Raw genomic sequence first — 16,352 nt, forward strand, 5'->3', positions numbered from 1 at the left:
CAGAATCAACGACCAACAAAAAATCAAGACCCTGGTATTCGGCATCATGGACAGTTTGAATAGGAGAGGCAGACCCCCCAGAGAATGGGTAAATGATATAACAGATTGTTGTGGAGCTAGTTTACAGAAACTGAGCCAGTCCACAATGGACAGGGAAAGATGGAAGGAAATACTGAGGGAGGCATCAGACACTAAGGAGCGCTGAGCTCATGGTTGATGATGATGAGGATGGTGATGATCACCTGCTCACTGTCCCATTGTGACAAAGTGGGGATTGGGGGATTTATTCCCCTTGTTATTTTGCATGTATTTCCTACTGTCCTGTAGTAACTCCATGTTGATGTCTCAGTTTCTCTAGACACAGCATCAATGCATAATTGGTGATGGGAGTTTCTGGATGATGACTTCTCACACATGCACAATGGGACTCCATAGCCTTTGTAACGTAAGCAACCAGGTGACACCTTTCTTCCCTAGGAAACAGGACAAAGGAGGGAGGAGGTGCCTGGCTGGTCTGAATTGGAGAGGTGGGCAGTCTTGTCTGGCTGGAGAGGAAGGAAGGAGGGACAGGGTCCCAGCTCAGGGACTCCCTCTGGGCCTCTTCTCCCCAGATGAATTGTACTGACTGCTTCTAGTTTCTGATTGTGAGAATCATGTCTGACTACAGACAGGGTGCAGGGCCTGGGGAGCCCCCACGCTGTGTGACACCCATCTAGACAGGTTAATCTTGAACTAGCTATAATCCACAGTTGGTAATTTGGTGATGCGGTAAGATCATGAGTGACCAACATAGACTACTCATGCATTAGACTAAGCAGATCTTTGCCCATGAAAGCTTATGCTCCAAAATATCTGTTAGTCTATAAGGTGCCACAGAACTTCCTGTTGTTTTGGAAGATACAGACTAACTTGGCTACCTCCCCGATACTTGTCAACATAGATTGAACATCTAACCAGAGCCACAAACTACAGATTGATCAGAGTGGACCTTGAGCTCCAAGAAGGCCCTGTTTCTTTGGCATTTGCCATGATGACAGTGAGGTAAATGTTATTCCATTATTAAATATCTAAAGTGGTTTGAGATACCGTCTGTTTGAAGGATGCGCTATACAATTGTACAGGTCTGTAAGTGAGTCCACACAGGTGAGATAGTTCCTGAAAATATAGGTTTGTAATCAGAAGAAAGCCACTAACTGATCTAGGACTAAGAGCTATTCATTCAAAAGGACACGGCTTTAGTCGGAGAGGGGGAAGGACTACGTATCCCAGCATTCCACGGTGGAACCCTGGATGGGTGCAAAGTTCACTGTCACGTTGACAGTGGAAGGATTAAGAGTTTAAGGGTGTGTGTATTTGAGTGGAAAGGATCTGTTTTCCCTCCAACTTCAACACTGCACGGCCCTTGGGACGTTTGTGGTAGGGAGTAGTTTGGATCTGCCTGTAACAATCCCCCTGCTAAGAAATATCTGCTCAAAGCTGCTTTAATTCACAAGTAAGTGTCCAGCTCTGCACAGTGGAGCTACTTTTCATTTCTCACTTCCTGCTGTTTCTCAATAACACAAGGGAGGATTCAAAAGCCGGTGGGTTGGAATCAGGGGCGAGCGCAGACATTCCTGGGAGTGAGCTGCAAATCTGACCACTTACAGCCATAGGCTGCAATTTTGTTTGTTTAACTCCAAATATGGTATTGCATTCAGTTAGAGGGCATGGCAGTAGAGACGGTAGGCCATGTGTGGGGAAGTATCTGACTTGACTCTGTGTTAGCAACAGAGGGCAAAGACTGCCAATCATTTGCATACAGATCCTAAACTAAGCAAAAGTCTTGCATACAAGTGCATCGCTATCTGGGAAAGTTCCTTTTTTTATGGTTGCCTGTGAACTTACTCATTCTTCTTAGCCACGTCTGAAGACAGGATCCTAGAGCTGTCTGACGCCACATAATCAGGCACCACAAAATGCAGCATCTTGAAACTGAAACAATAGAACTTTTTTTTTTTTACATGAATCCCACACTGTTCCCCTCCAGTGTCTGCATCCTCCTCCCTCTTTGTGACATGGTCAGCCAGGGTCACATTCCTGCGACTTGGCAGGTTGAGACACAGTCTTCCTCCTTCTTTTCAACAACCTGCCCTTCCCCCAGCATTTATGTTCTGTGCGCAGCAGTCTGATTCAAACATATTTTAAATGATAAGTAACAGAGAGGTACTTGGGTGGGTCTGTCCCACGAAAGCTCATCACCTAATACATTATTTTGTTAGTCTTTCAGGTGCTACGTGACTGCTTGTTTGTATTTTAAATGAGCGGATCAAATTGTTTGGGCAACAGTCCTGGAGATGGAAGTCCTCTGACCACAGAGACTGCACTCGAAATTATAGTGCTACTTCCTAACTCCCTACCCCACCAGCTGATTCAGATATAAAGGATCAGGCCTGGTTTACATAATTTTTCCCAGTCAAGTTACCATAATATAATGAAAGATCACCCAGAGAGACTCGGTTGAGCACCATTTCAATCACATTAACTGATTGTTAACAGCTCTAGGCCTGAAATCCTCAAGTATCATTGTTTATCTGGAGTGGCATTTTGGTACCATAAAGGTAACCACCTCACTGGGCTCCAAATAGTTTTATATGTAGCTTCGGGGCTGGGGAAGCTCTCAGGTTTTCCATTATGAGTCATTGTTTTATTCTTTGCATTGAATTGTCTCAGGAGATGATTTCTGGGCACTGGGTGAGAACAATCAAGCTACTCCGACCAGAAAAAAGATAACAGGCAGCTGTGTGACTTAATCAGGAAGTGTAACAATCAGACAAGGAAGCAAAAGGACAGAAAAGCAAAAGAATGGCAGAAAACGGAGGCCGGGATTCTGCTCAGGGTATGTGATGTCCTGGGAAGAGGTGTTTTAGAAATAGGTTTCTATTTAATACTAAGTTTGGGTGTTTACTATTGTATTTTGTCACTGTTACTATTGATCTAATAAGAAAAATGGGAGCTGTCCACTTAAAAATAGGGTGGTGGTACAGTGGGAGAATGCTTGCAGGTGGGTGGGAGGTGTGAGCGGGGGTGTATGCGTGCACACTCAAGCTGTAGAATCAGGAGTCAGGCCTGCAGCTGTGTGATGCTTGGGTCCTCTGTGTTTAAGCAAAGTTCTACTTGAAATCTGAGTCTGATAATGGGCTATAATAGCAGAGAAAAAAGAGGGACTAGGCAGAACTGGGAGTCAAAAGCAAATCAATATCTTAGATACCTATGTACAAATGCAAGAAGTATGGGTAATAAGCAGGAAGAACTTGAAGTCCTAATAAATAAATACAACTATGACATAACTGGTCTCAGAGACTTGATGGGACAATACACGATTGGAATGTTGGTATAGAAGGGTACAACTTACTCAGGAAGGATAGGCAGGCTAAACAGGGAGGAGGTGTTGCCTTATATATTAAAAATGTGCACACCTGGATTAACGTGGAGATGAATGCACAAGACAGACACGCTGAGCATTTCTGGGTTAGGTTTTCGAAAGCCCCTTCTTCCAGCTGGGGGGGGGGTCCTTTTGGAAGGTCCCCGTCTCCATGGGCGGTGCACGATTTGAAAAGCTGTACTTTCGATGCACTGCGGCGACTATTATGCTAATGAGGCACTGCATATTCATGGAAGCACCTCATTAGCATTTTTCGAACCCGCTCATTAACATGCCCCTTCCTTTCGGAAGGGGCTTGTGTAGACACAGGGAGGGGCTAAAGCCCTGTGCTCTACCACAGGCGCTAAAGGGCAGCTCGCTCCCAGCCAAGGCTGTAGAATGGAGACTTCACTCACTCTCATATGAGGTCTCAGTGCCTCTGGGTACTACAGATGGATTTCTGTTAAGCATGCCTAGCATTATGCAAAGTCTTTGCCATCTGAATTATAATCCATTTGCTATTCTGTGAGGTGCACGTTTGATTTAGAAGTATCAACCGCACTCACAGTGTTGCTTTTGCTCTTATTGCAATAGATTATTGGCTTTGTTTGAATCAGCACCTTGCTGTTTTTCATCTTTAGTGAAAGTTGCATGTTATTATTGGTACAGACATAATGAATGGGGCGCAATCAAATAAGTTTAAGAACCACTGTACTAGAGTAAAACAGATAAATGACAGTCCCTTCCCCCAAAGAACTCCTGAACACACAAGATCCAATTCATACTGATGCTAACAGAATTCAGTGGGTAATTCAAAGTAAATGCTTGCATTCAACAAAGATACATACAGGTAGATCCTCTCTAGTTTGGCACCCTCAGGACCTGACTGGTGCCAAATGAAAGAATTTGCTGGACCACATTAGGTCAATATTGTCTCACATATTACCAACACTTCCACTGCTTACAAGGCCCTTATAAGACATTTAGGGGTAAATTATAGCTAAATAACAGCACAGAACACTGAGAGCCAGGACTGGTGGCTGGAAGCAAACTTTATGGTACCACGGGAAACTTGGCTACACCTGTGATAAGTGGTTGTCCGGCTAACTAAAGTCTCACTGAATTACAGATGTTGCCAGACAAGAGAGTGCTGGATTAGAGAGGTTCAACCTATATATTTTTTCCCGGGTCTTGACTTTTCTGGGAGCATCTTACCATTTTGTCAGATTTATTTTGTATTCAAAATTATTTGCTGAATAATTCCCATGTAATAATAATAGTTCTTGATCCGCAGATTTTTTTTTGTGAAAAGGTTGTTACACGTGTTCAATATTTAAAACCAGAACTAGGTTGGATAGTGTCACTGGATCTTACAGTTCACTGATATCTATTTGTTGCCTGATCGGAAGTCCAAGATTCATATGGCAGGCAGATACTAATACTTACAAGTTCAAAACTTTCTATGTGAAAATCTTTTCTATTATTTGGTGTATATTTCTGTTTTTGCAAATATACCTAAATTCTTTGCTCAAACAACTACAGAAAAGACAACACATAAGGACCAGAAATATAGCAGAAGTTATATGATTTTATGTAATTTCTAAAATATAAAAATAAAAATAATAAACATGTTTGCAGTCACTCAGCAAAATCTGCTGTCAATACCATAAGTAGAAACTCTCCAAATCACAAAACATAATATACGTCCTCTTATTTTTGCCCTACTGACTTGGAAAGTCCTAGAGGTCTTATGACATATCCTGCAATTGAATGGATTGCATTTTCAGAATCCAAGGGCTCTTCAGCTTCCATAACTAAATTTCACTTGTATGTCCCAGATGATCTCAACAGCTGAGTAGTAGCACAGAAAAAGGAGTAGCTTTTTAAAATAGCCAGGACCCAATCTTGCGAGGCCATTAGGATGAACAAATGATTGTATTTGCAGAGAGTCAGGCACAAATGTAGAGGTCAGGTTGAAACTACTACGAAAACAGCCCAATGTGGGTCATTGGTGGTGAGGGGTCATGGGAATTGTTTGTCTCCCTTCTTGTTGTGTGTCAGTTTTGGAATGTATAGGATCAGGAGTTTCACTCGGAGGTTGTAGAAACTAGTAGGCAAATCAGTATTCTTGATTATTATAGTAAAGATAATTAACAGTTTTTGATTCTTTGACAGCACCAGTCTGCCTGGCTCAAGAATGTATGAAACAAGAGATGGAGAAGACTTCCCAGCCCCAAGACTCTGAAAGTTTATTGAGGCCTCATCAGGAAAAGGTGATTGAAGATTCTGGTTCTGACCAACTCAAAACCTCCCCAGAGATAGAAACACTAGGTCCGCAAGAAACGAGGTGTGTATCTGGAAGCTCTCTCACACTAGGTGAAGAGAATTCCTCAGAGGGAAAGACAGCGAGTTCTGAGGGAATTTCTTGGAAAACGTACACTGAGGAGTCTCCAGACCTTCTGAACCTTAACACAGGATGTCCCCCAAGCCCAAAGAATTTACCCAACGTTTCCCCGGACAAAGACACAGTACATTCACCGGGCGAAAGGCAAGAACATCCAGTGCCAATGGCTCCAGAGGAGACCATCAGAGGAGAACCCCCAACAGAAGAGAAGAGCTGCATACCCACCCCTGCAGAAGACGCACAGGGTCCCTTAATCCAGGACACCACACTTCCACCTGCAGACACAGTAAGGAAGAGACATTTAGCCCAAGGTGAGTCAACAGTAGATTGCATGACAAGGTGCTGCCATGGTTTCAGATCTCTGCAGATCCTTTGCCTTCAACTTAACATGCAGACTTTGTAAGAGTGGCATGAAGAGATTTGTCTCTCAGTCAGAGATTGCAGATCTCATGTTCTGGGTTTGTAAGTAGGAGGCTTTTTCTCAGATTTCTCAGCCCTGCAGACTCATTCCATCCTCAGAGTCAAGTAGGTTGTTGTTTTTACAGGTGGTCAACAAATGAGTTTTGGCTCTGTGGAAAAGGCAGACTTTTAATTAAAAAAAACAAACAAACAAAAAACTAAAGTTTTTTGTTTTTACGTGTTTGTTGTTTTCCAACAAAAAGTTGAAAGTCTTCACAGCAATTGGGGCTTCGGTCATGTATAGTTTTGTTGCTGTGAAATTCCAATTTTCTGTTGGAAAAAACAAACACTCTGAATGGAAAACTTCAGCCAGCCTTAGCTATTTCCTGCTTGTGTATCATCACCTCCAGCTGCAGCACCGGCTCTGCAGGCCCATGACACTCGGTGCAGCCTGATTGCCTTCCACAGGCTGACGCACACATCTGAGCGACCAAAAGATAGTGATAATCCTGTTGATGATGCACAAGACACAACAGGCTGCAGCTCACGCTCTCTGGGCTGTGCAGGTTCTGCAGGGCTAACCAAAGTAAAAAGCTCCAGGGACATACTTTTACCACTACACTTAGCAGGTCTGAATGAGTATACATGAATAGCAGAACTATTCTGAGAAGGTTAATTTCTTCCACAAGGCACGTTTCAGAGCAGAACCACTCTTGGCGTACTTAATCACCATCCAGGGCAGCTTCTGTTCCTAAGACACCTATCCAGCTTTGCAGCTATTGCAGAAAACTGGGAGAGCAGTAGGCTCCCTATGGAAGCAAGGGTCAGGGTACCCACTGCTTAGCTGGGCATCCCCACCCCAGAGAAGTCCATACTCCCATGCGGTTATAATCGGTGCCACCATGAAGCGTATTAAGTGCCCCACTAAGAAGATCCCTGGCTGTAACAGACACTTTGCTCACACTTTGTAACATCTCACACATTGTAGCAGACAATTTTGCTCTGACCTTTAGCACAGAGGTCAGCAACCCCCCCCAGCAAAGGTGCCAACTGTGGCACGTGAGCCGATTTTCCATCGGCATGAGCCTCTCCAGTTTGAGCTAAAAGCCAGCTGTCGCTCAGCTAAGGCTGTGGGAGACCCATCCTTTTTCTCTGGGAATGTCTACACTTACCAGAAGATCCACTCCTTCAGGGTTGATTTTTCAAGGTTCAATTTAGTGTGTCTAACAGGGACAAGCTAAATCGAACCATCAGGATTCTACAGTGAGCCCAGGCACTTATCCTTGCTGCAAGGAGAGTTTCTCCTGTCGATCTCCTTCTGTGAAGACAGCCGGGTAAGTCAATTGCAGGTAAGTGAACTCTAGCTGCACAACTGCTGTAGCTAGAACTGCTTATCTACAATTGACTTTCCTGTCTAGTGTAGCCCTGCCCTGAGAATGACTTTTTAAGCTAGTGTAGACCTGGCTTCGAAGTACCACTACCTGAGACAATGAGGTTTGCGGGTTACAGTTAGACTAATTTTTGCCTTTAGAAGTGTGTGGCAAACTCTCTCTCTGTTTTGTTTTGTTTTGTTTTGAAATATCTGACCCACAGAGGTGAAGACAGAGGCTGAATTCCATCCACAAGAGACAACAGCCAGGCAGGGAACAACACAGAAGTCATCCTCTCTAGGCAATGGTGAGAATGGGAAGGTTTCCTTATGCGCTAAAATACTCACGGTTCCCCTGGAAACACTCCACATCCAGGATCAGATAATGAAACTTATTCAAACCTTTTGTTCAGACCTCAATAACGAAGTCTGCACTACAAACGTGCGGTATAGCTACAGCCCTCAGGCATGTGAGAAATTTCCCTACTTCGAGCAATGTGGCTGTACCAGCCTAACCACCTACACAAACAGTGCTATGTTCACAAGAGTGCTGGCCAAGCCAACCTCATCTGGAACAAAGGTGTGCCTGGCTCAGTTCTTTATACATGGGATTGTCCTACAGTTTGAAGAGTTGTGCCAGGCCACCCCCTGCACACTGTGCCAGGCAAGCTTGCTTCCTTCCCCTGAACGCAACCCCACAGCACCTGGCTTGGGACTGCCTTCCAAACTCCAGGCCATCCAAGTAACTCGTCCCCTCCCACTTGTAGGGCGGTGAGGAGGTGTCCTCTGGCTCTTTAAAATAAATAGCCAAGGAGGGACATGTACTAGGCACTGGTGGTGGAGACTTTTATTTTTAAGAAACAGGTGACTGCATTTAATCTGCTCAATCACTATTGAAAGCTTGAGCTAGAAGGCTGGTGCAGTGGGAGTTGGCAGAACCAGGATTTGAGCCTCGGCATGACCCGTATGATTCCTGGGCAAGTCACTACAACCCAGGCTTTTTAACAGGACTCCATGAATCACAGTGCTCAGCCTTGTGCTGCCTAACTGAGTCAGGATCCTAAATCTCATTTGCAAAGGGGATTAGGCAGTCAGGAGCCAACACCCGTGGAAGATTGTGTAGGGTGTCTAAACACTTCTGTCCCTTTTCAAAGGGCAGTTTAGCCTGCCTGGTCAAATAGACACCAGGCACAGCAACACCTAAATAAATACCTGTAACGATCTGACCCTTAGCTCCAGATCTGGCAAGATATTCTGGTGCCTCATTCCCACTGAAATCAATGAAAGTGAGGGGGGTCTAAGTACCCTGGAGGATCTGGGCCTTAGTTTCACATCCACAGCACAGGGGTAATACTTCCCTGCCTCACAGCGCTGTTGAGGATAATCCTACAGAAGACTGTGAGGCCCCCAGACACTGCTAGAACATTGGGGGCCCTATAAGCTTCTTAGATGAGCTATTCTGGCACCTGTAACTGTATTTTGGAAAGTTCAGCACCAGAGTTGCTGACCATCCAGGACTGACCTAGAATCAGCATCAGTCTCCTGGGGACTATTGAAAGAAACCCTGGAGATTTTTATAGGCTATTTTAAGAAAATGACAATACATCATTTTGGGGGAAAGCCCCTCCCAGGATAGCTTCAAATACAGATGGCAACCCTACTCAGCCCCCACCAGCTCCACCACTCCAATGGGTGCCCTGAACTGGCAGCCTACACAACGCTATTAGGAACAGCTTGGAGAAGGTGCTGTCAGATTGGGGTTTGGTGCAGTAAATTCTAGGGGGGTAGGGAAAAAACCCCTCCCAAAGGACTGACGTTTCCCAAGGGAACGTGGAGGATCTCACTGCAGGGTGCCCAAGCCAAGGCCTGTAGCTCAGCTTGTGGATGTGTAAGGCCTGCTGCTCAGTGGCAGAGCAAGTCCCCAACCTCAGGGAAGAGGTTCCTTTTTCAGTGCTCCGTGACGTATTTCTGCGCCATCATCCGGGTGCTACAGTGAGCCCTTAATATCTATTTGGAAGCAGGTGTTGGGAGTCTGGGGGATGGAAAAAGACCGTATCTCAGTGCTAGTCTCATATCTGACTCTTTCCTTCTCCCTCTCTTGTCCCATCCCCTCAATCTGCTTTAACAGGTCTTACCTCACTTGCAGCTCCACTGGGAGTCCTGGTAGTTGTGGTTTGTCTCAGCATATATTGCAATGGCTACTATACTTCCCAGCCTCAGCAGGTGCCCAAAAATCCAGCCTTGGAGGCCTTCTTACTTAGGTTTAATCAGCTGAAGGAGAGCTTTCCGAGCCAAAGCACCTACCTGTGGCTTAGAGGGCGCAAGTTATTGCAGAGGCATCTCAACGCTTCCAGTCATACCGAGCCAGCTATTTTAATCTTCACGGCTGCCCGTGAAGGTGAAGAAACCTTGAAGTGCCTGAGCAAACGTATTGCAGATGCCTACTCTGTTTCGCTTCGTGCCAGCACGGTCCAGATCGATGGAGCCAGTAAAGCCATGCTCAGCAGCGACAGGGCCAAGCTGGAAGTGGATTCTGAGCTGAGCGCTGGCTTTGAGGCAGGCCAGAGGGCTGCTGTGGTGCATCGGTTTGAGTCACTGCCAGCTGGCTCCACCTTGATCTTCTACAAATACTGCGACCATGAGAGTGCGGCCTTCAAAGATGTGGCCCTGTTCTTCACCGTCCTGCTGGAGGAGGAGAACCTGGAGGCGAATATAGACCTACAGCAGGTAGAGGAGAGAGTCCGGGATTTCCTCTGGGACAAATTCACCAATGCCAACACTCCCAGCTCCTACAACCACATGGACACCGACAAGCTGAGCGGGTTGTGGAGCCGCATCGCCCACCTGGTCCTGCCCATCCATCCCGTAAAAGCCATAGAGACCAACGGCTGTTCTTTCCCGACAAAGCCCTAGGGGTTCATGGAATCAGCTTCCAGGACAGCCAAAGCCCTTGTGTCATGGAGGCAAGTTATTATTAAGTCAGGAATCCACCAGCCTTAATTAATAGTGAGCTCACTTTATACTAGCATGGCTCCATCACATCTCTTTTTACCTCCTGGGTAGAATGTATAATTTTCAAAGCCAGAACCAATGGTACAGGCATTAAGTGACTGAAGTTGTCTCAGCCAGTCAGGTGGGATATACAGGAGAATGATGCTTCCCATTTGTGGTTTAGTAGATGGAAAGATCTACTATGATTATAGCCAATGGAGGAAATCGGCAGGAAAGGAAGGGGTTATTGCAACGATGATGTCCCCTTGCAAAGCAGATTTCTCCTGGAAAAGATTGGCGCTACTGCTGAGGCATGTAACGCAGGAGGATACTCTAACTGGCCAAAGCTGCTGGGTCAAAACCTTGATTTCTTCTCCCCACTCATTTGTTTACACTGACAGGACTTTGCAAAAGGGGATTTCATTGTTTCCTTTACAGTTTCTTTCCCTCTGACTGAAAGGCCCCTTAAGACATCAACAGGTGAGCAGAAATCCCCCTTCTGCAAGAGACTTATCTGATATTTTTAAAAAGAAAATATGGAAATATTGGCCAGCGCAGTGGCTGTTGTAAATCAGTGCAGCTCCTCTGACCGATTTAGACAAAGAGACGAGCTGGTTTTCTGGTTACAGGATGTTTAGCCAGAAATGGCAATTTAAAAAGTAGTAGTCAGTTTAAAAAAAAAAAAAATCAGGTTGACAGTGGTTCTAAGGACTCCTCTTGTTGTGGGAGGTAGTATCCTGAGCAGCTTCCCAGGGAGACTTTGAAATCAGAAGTTTTTATTGTTGAAGTAGCTCCTTCAGTCTATTATGAAACCCTTGCGTATGAAAGGTGCCAAATGTCTCAGATGCTGGGCATCTTATGATTCTTCGATCTGTGCGACAATGCTACATTTCAAGGGATGCTATTTGGTAGTGGCTGATGCCATTCTGCAAATGGGAGAAGGAAAAGTAGCAGGTAGAGAAGGAAGGAGGGGAATAGTAATGGGAAGGGAAAGATTGATACACTATTGATCAATATTATCCAAGGTAACCTGTCAGATCAAATCTGCCCCCACATGGTATCAGACCAAATTAGTTTTTTTCTAAGATTGTAAGACTCCCAGGGGAAGAAGGTCTTTCTGAACCACATATATCCCTCTGCACTAAGCCAAAGGCCAAATCTGCATCCTCTTTCTCATGTTAATAGACCACGCTATGTTAACACTAGGCAAAGTAAGTTGATTGCAGATACGGCAATTGCATCGCTAGAATCAATGTATCTGCGCTCAGCTTACTTGGCCTTCCCTACTGAAGAACGTTGATGGGAGAGTTTCTCCTGTCAACCTCCCTTACTCCTCAAGGCTACGTCTACACTAGCCCCTTCTTTTCGAAGGGGGCATGGTAATGAGTGAGGTCGGAAGATACTAATGAGGCACTGTCATGAATATGCAACACCTCATTAGCATAATAGCGGCCACAGCAATTCAAAAGTGCCACTTTCGAATTGCGCACTGCCTGTGTAGACAGGGGCCTTTCAAAAGGACCCCCAGACTTCAAGAGCACCTTATTCCTATTTGGTTTTCTTTCAGATTGCTACAGCCACTATTATGCTAATGAGGCGCTGCATATTCATGGCAGTGCCTCATTAGCATCTTCCGACCTCGCTCATTATGGAGCTCGGGGTCAACTGTGAACCCGGAGAGGTTGATTTTGCACATCTGTACCAGACACATAAAAATCGAACTCATGTAGACTTTGCCTGAGATGTCACATCAGTGCAGCTTGGCAATGGAGATCAACTTACCAAATTTCTACTAGCAGCAATTTCCACGGGACAGCCCCATCCTCTAAACCCACTTTACACTGCTTACCTGGTGCACAGCAGACTAAGCACACTGGAGCATCTGCCCCATTGACTTCAGAGAGACTATTTGATGGAGCAAGGAGCTATTCAGCATGAGAGAGTACCCAAACCCAAACCCACGCCATTGTGTTTGTGCAAGAGAACCTGAAAATGAACCAGCTAGAGGGTGATTTCATTGTCCAAATAGAGAAATGCAAGGAGGAGACTGCTGGTATGAAAACCAGATTAGATTTTGAAAATTCAGTTAGAGTACTTAAATTAGGAGGCTGCTAAAACCACAGGTGAACTTTTTTATTTGTTTAACTTGACTTAGCCCCTTTAAAAGAACTTTCCTTTGAGCAGCAAGCTGTAATGGCCTCTTTGGATTGCTGGTGACTTTCCAGTCCACTCACACCATGCTCCTTGGCAAAAATCATTCCACCCTGCCTCCACTATCTGTAGTTGTACATCCTTCCGCTTCACTGCTGCTCACTCCAATACCAAAGGGCAGTCACAGCCATTTCTGTGGCAGTGTATCCACAGATCCCATGAAGGTTTGGTCTGGAGAAAAAGATGGAAGCTGGATGGGGACAGGAGGAATTTGAGAAGGGAGTTTCTCAGGGAGATTGTCTCCTCTACAAGAGCCCTGGGAAGGGCAATCAGCTCATGAATTGTACCATCACTTTAACAGCAAAGGGATTCATGTAATTCACAGTGGCCTCCAGTTTTTAAGTAGCTTCTATATTTACCTTTTAGTTCCCGAGACACTTTGCTAACACAGGTATTTATTTCAGGCTGTTTAGGACGTTTCAATGGGATCGCGCTGTGTGGGGAGAGCCCACCTTCCCACCAGCCATGAGAGCAGCCACTCAGACCCATAGGAGTGCTCCGTGTAACACGTGAACTGAGTTCATTGGTGGTTGGTAACAAGCTACAGGTTGAACCTCTCTAGTCTGGACCTCTCTCATCCAGCAACATCCATGGTGCAGCATGATTTTAGTTAGCTGGATGACCACTTATCATGGGTGTGGCCCAGTTTCCTATGGTCCCATAAAGTTTGTTTCCAGCCACCAGTCCTGACTCTCAGTGTTCTTTGTTATCCTTTAGCCGTAATTTACCCCTCAGTGTCTTCTGAGAGCCCAGTGAGCAGTGGAAGAGTTGGTAACGTGTGAGACAATATTGACCTCCTGCAGTCTGGCAAATTCTCTTGTTCGGCACCAGTCAGGTCCTGAAGGTGCCAGACGAGAGAGGTTCAAACTGTTATACTTTATGTACTGTGTGAAAGTTCATGAATCCTATTTGGTGCATTATTGCACATCATCCTCTTGAGTTTGAGTGCACTTTTAGGGAGAGCTTGAGCCACTACAGGCCATGTTAGTTCCATGGGTGCTGATGCGTCCTGGACAGAGCCTAGAGAAGAGCTACTAAACTCATACTGGAAGGACTCTGGCTGAGTGCAGAGAGTCTAAATGCTCAGATCATGTTGCAACATCAAGGCCCAAGTCTCTTCTGATTGGAGAAGAAGAAGCCGTGGCAAGGGGCGGAGCTTATTTCCAAACAGACCTGCCCAAATGGAAGGTGTGTTGATTGGCACAGTCTATATGAGAGCTGATGGATCAATTGATCAAGGTGAACTGCCCAAAACTGGCCTCCCAAAGACTATATGTGACCTAAGCAACAACAGGGGAATGCTTGGATGCTCTGAGAAGAGGAGCTTTGTCAAGCAGTCCATTGACTACACACCACCGCTGCCTATGCCGCACACCAGTGGTGCCTGGCTGAACCATTCCACAGGAAGACTAAGCTGACTCTCAGCACAGCTGTCACTGTTCACTACAGCTCCCAGGGCTCACTCATTTCACTACAGACCGAGGAGCGGAGGCCATCTGCATCTCAGGATTTGGACAGTTGGAGGGGGCACGTGCCCAGATTTTTCATTCAAAATTTCAAGACATTTTCCCCAAAGTAGTTGGGACTATATGTGTGATCCAGTTTGCTTATTGAAAACCACACGATTTTCCCTCTCCCCCACTGAAATGGAAGTGGGCTTTTCTACAGAAGATGGGCTGCTGAAATGTTCCATAGGACACAAACATCAATCCAGCAACAAAGGGTCCTGTGGCACCTTATAGATTAACAGGATGTCCGCACACAATAGAGCCTGTTTTAGATTAGAGGGGTTCTAATCCAAAATACTACGTCTATACAGCAGCTCTATTTCAGGAAAAGCTATTCTGGAATTGTTTATTTCAAAATAGCCCCTGTTCTGAAATCTCTCTTTTGGAATGGATGGTATTCCTCATAGACTGAGGTTTATCACATTGGAAATAAGCCATCTGCAATTTCCAAATAATGGTTGTGTTGTGTAAACACAAAGTTATCTCAAAAGAGCGCCTGTTATTCCTATGCAGACACACCCTTATTGATTTAAAAGTAAAAAGTAGCCAAGTACCCTCTCCCCCAGATTTTGTACAAACATGTTGCTTAAACTGGACCCCTGGGATTGCCGAGTATTAGCATAGAGAGACTTTTTATAGATCAAGTTATTGATGATTCTCCTTAAGGCCTGATAAAGACGAGTGCCGGATTGATGTTTAGTATCGGAGGGGTAGCCATGTTAGTCTGGATCTGTAACAGCAACGAAGGGTCCTGTGGCACCTTATAGACTAACAGAAAAGTTTTGAGCATGAGCTTTCGCGAGCACAGACTCACTTCATCAGATGCTGGCCTTGGAAATCAGATTTCCCTGCAGATTTCCAAGACCAGCATCTGATGAAGTGAGTCTGTGCTCACGAAAGCTCATGCTCAAAACTTTTCTGCTCCTGCACAACACTAGAATCATAGAATATTAGAACTGGAAGGGACTTCAGGAGGTCATCAAGTCCTGTCCCTGCCCTAACGGCAGAACCATGCACCATCTAGACCATCCCTGATAGATGTCTAGCTAACCTGCCCTTACATCTTGTCACTAAATCAGCCTGTATTTGAAAGCTCATGGAAACAGGGTCATTGCAACAGCTCTACTGGCAACCCCACATGGCTACCAAGATAGTCTTCTTGGTATCCTTGGCGTGCACTGGTGTTTGTGAACTTGTTTTCAGAAAGCATACACTTCATGGACTCTTTGCTGCTGCTACCAGCATTATCAGGGACCCAAACCTCCGTGTCAATAAAAGCGCTGAACTAGAAATGTTAATGGCATCTGTTCTTGAACAGAAACATTCAAAGCAGGACAGGTGATGCTGGAAGAGTCTGTATAGACTTGGGATGTCACACCTGGGGAACCTGTCTGAACTAGCTGGGCCAGATTCAGGGAAAGATCACGGGCTCCCCAAGTTTTCAGCTGCTATAAGTGTACATTGCTCCATGATTTCAGTGGCACTACATTGATTTACTCTGACAGCCTGGCTCATGGCCTGTTGTGTTCTGAAGCTATTCACAACACCCCCCACTCATCAACCAAGTGGTTTTAAAGATAAATTGAAAAAAAAATGTGGTAAAACTGATGATCATAAATGCAAGAGTCTTCTAACGCTACCTAAAACAAAGGAAGTTCTTGTGCAAGCCTCTCCTGCACAGCACATACAGATATTTAAATAGAATCAATCATAGAATTCTAGGGCTGGAAAGGGACCTCAGGAGGTCATCTAGTCCAGCCCCCTGCCTAAAGCAGGATGAACCCCAACTAAGTCATCCCAGCCAGGACTACGTCAAGCCGGGACTTAAAAACTTCTAGGGATGGACAGTCCACCACTTGTCTCAGTAACACGTTCCAGTGCTTCACCGCCCTCCTGGTGAAATAGTTTTTCCTAATAGCCAACCTACACCTCTCCCTCTGTAACTTCAGACTGTTGCTCCTTGTTCTGCTGTTTGTCACCACTGAGAACAGTGTCTTTCCATCCCCTGTAGAGCCCCTCTTCAGGAAGTTGAAAGCTGCTATTAAATCACCCCTCAGTCTTCTCTTCTGC

The 16,352-nt window shown here is 45.3% G+C and overlaps 1 protein-coding gene across 1 annotated transcript; it reads left to right on the forward strand.

Annotated features, from left to right (window-relative positions):
- The first annotated feature begins 1,337 nt into the window (after window positions 1–1,337).
- On the forward strand, window positions 1,338–15,954 carry TOR1AIP2 (torsin 1A interacting protein 2). Its single transcript, XM_075003271.1, has 5 exons — window positions 1,338–1,492; window positions 2,710–2,875; window positions 5,576–6,115; window positions 7,797–7,880; window positions 9,701–15,954. The coding sequence occupies exons 2-5, from the start codon at window positions 2,842–2,844 to the stop codon at window positions 10,483–10,485; spliced, it is 1,443 nt and encodes a 480-aa protein (XP_074859372.1). The 5' UTR covers window positions 1,338–1,492; window positions 2,710–2,841; the 3' UTR covers window positions 10,486–15,954.
- The last annotated feature ends 398 nt before the right edge of the window (window positions 15,955–16,352 follow it).

The sequence above is a fragment of the Carettochelys insculpta genome, chromosome 9 (assembly GCF_033958435.1).
Source record: "Carettochelys insculpta isolate YL-2023 chromosome 9, ASM3395843v1, whole genome shotgun sequence".
NCBI classification, from domain to species: Eukaryota; Metazoa; Chordata; order Testudines; family Carettochelyidae; genus Carettochelys; species Carettochelys insculpta.

Coding starts and splice junctions, on each gene's coding strand:
- TOR1AIP2 (XM_075003271.1), top strand. CDS start 2,842: ATGGCAGAAAACGGAGGCCGGGATTCTGCTCAGG. Junction 2,876..5,575: donor AGGCCGGGATTCTGCTCAGG/GTATGTGATGTC, acceptor ATTCTTTGACAG/CACCAGTCTGCCTGGCTCAA. Junction 6,116..7,796: donor GAAGAGACATTTAGCCCAAG/GTGAGTCAACAG, acceptor TCTGACCCACAG/AGGTGAAGACAGAGGCTGAA.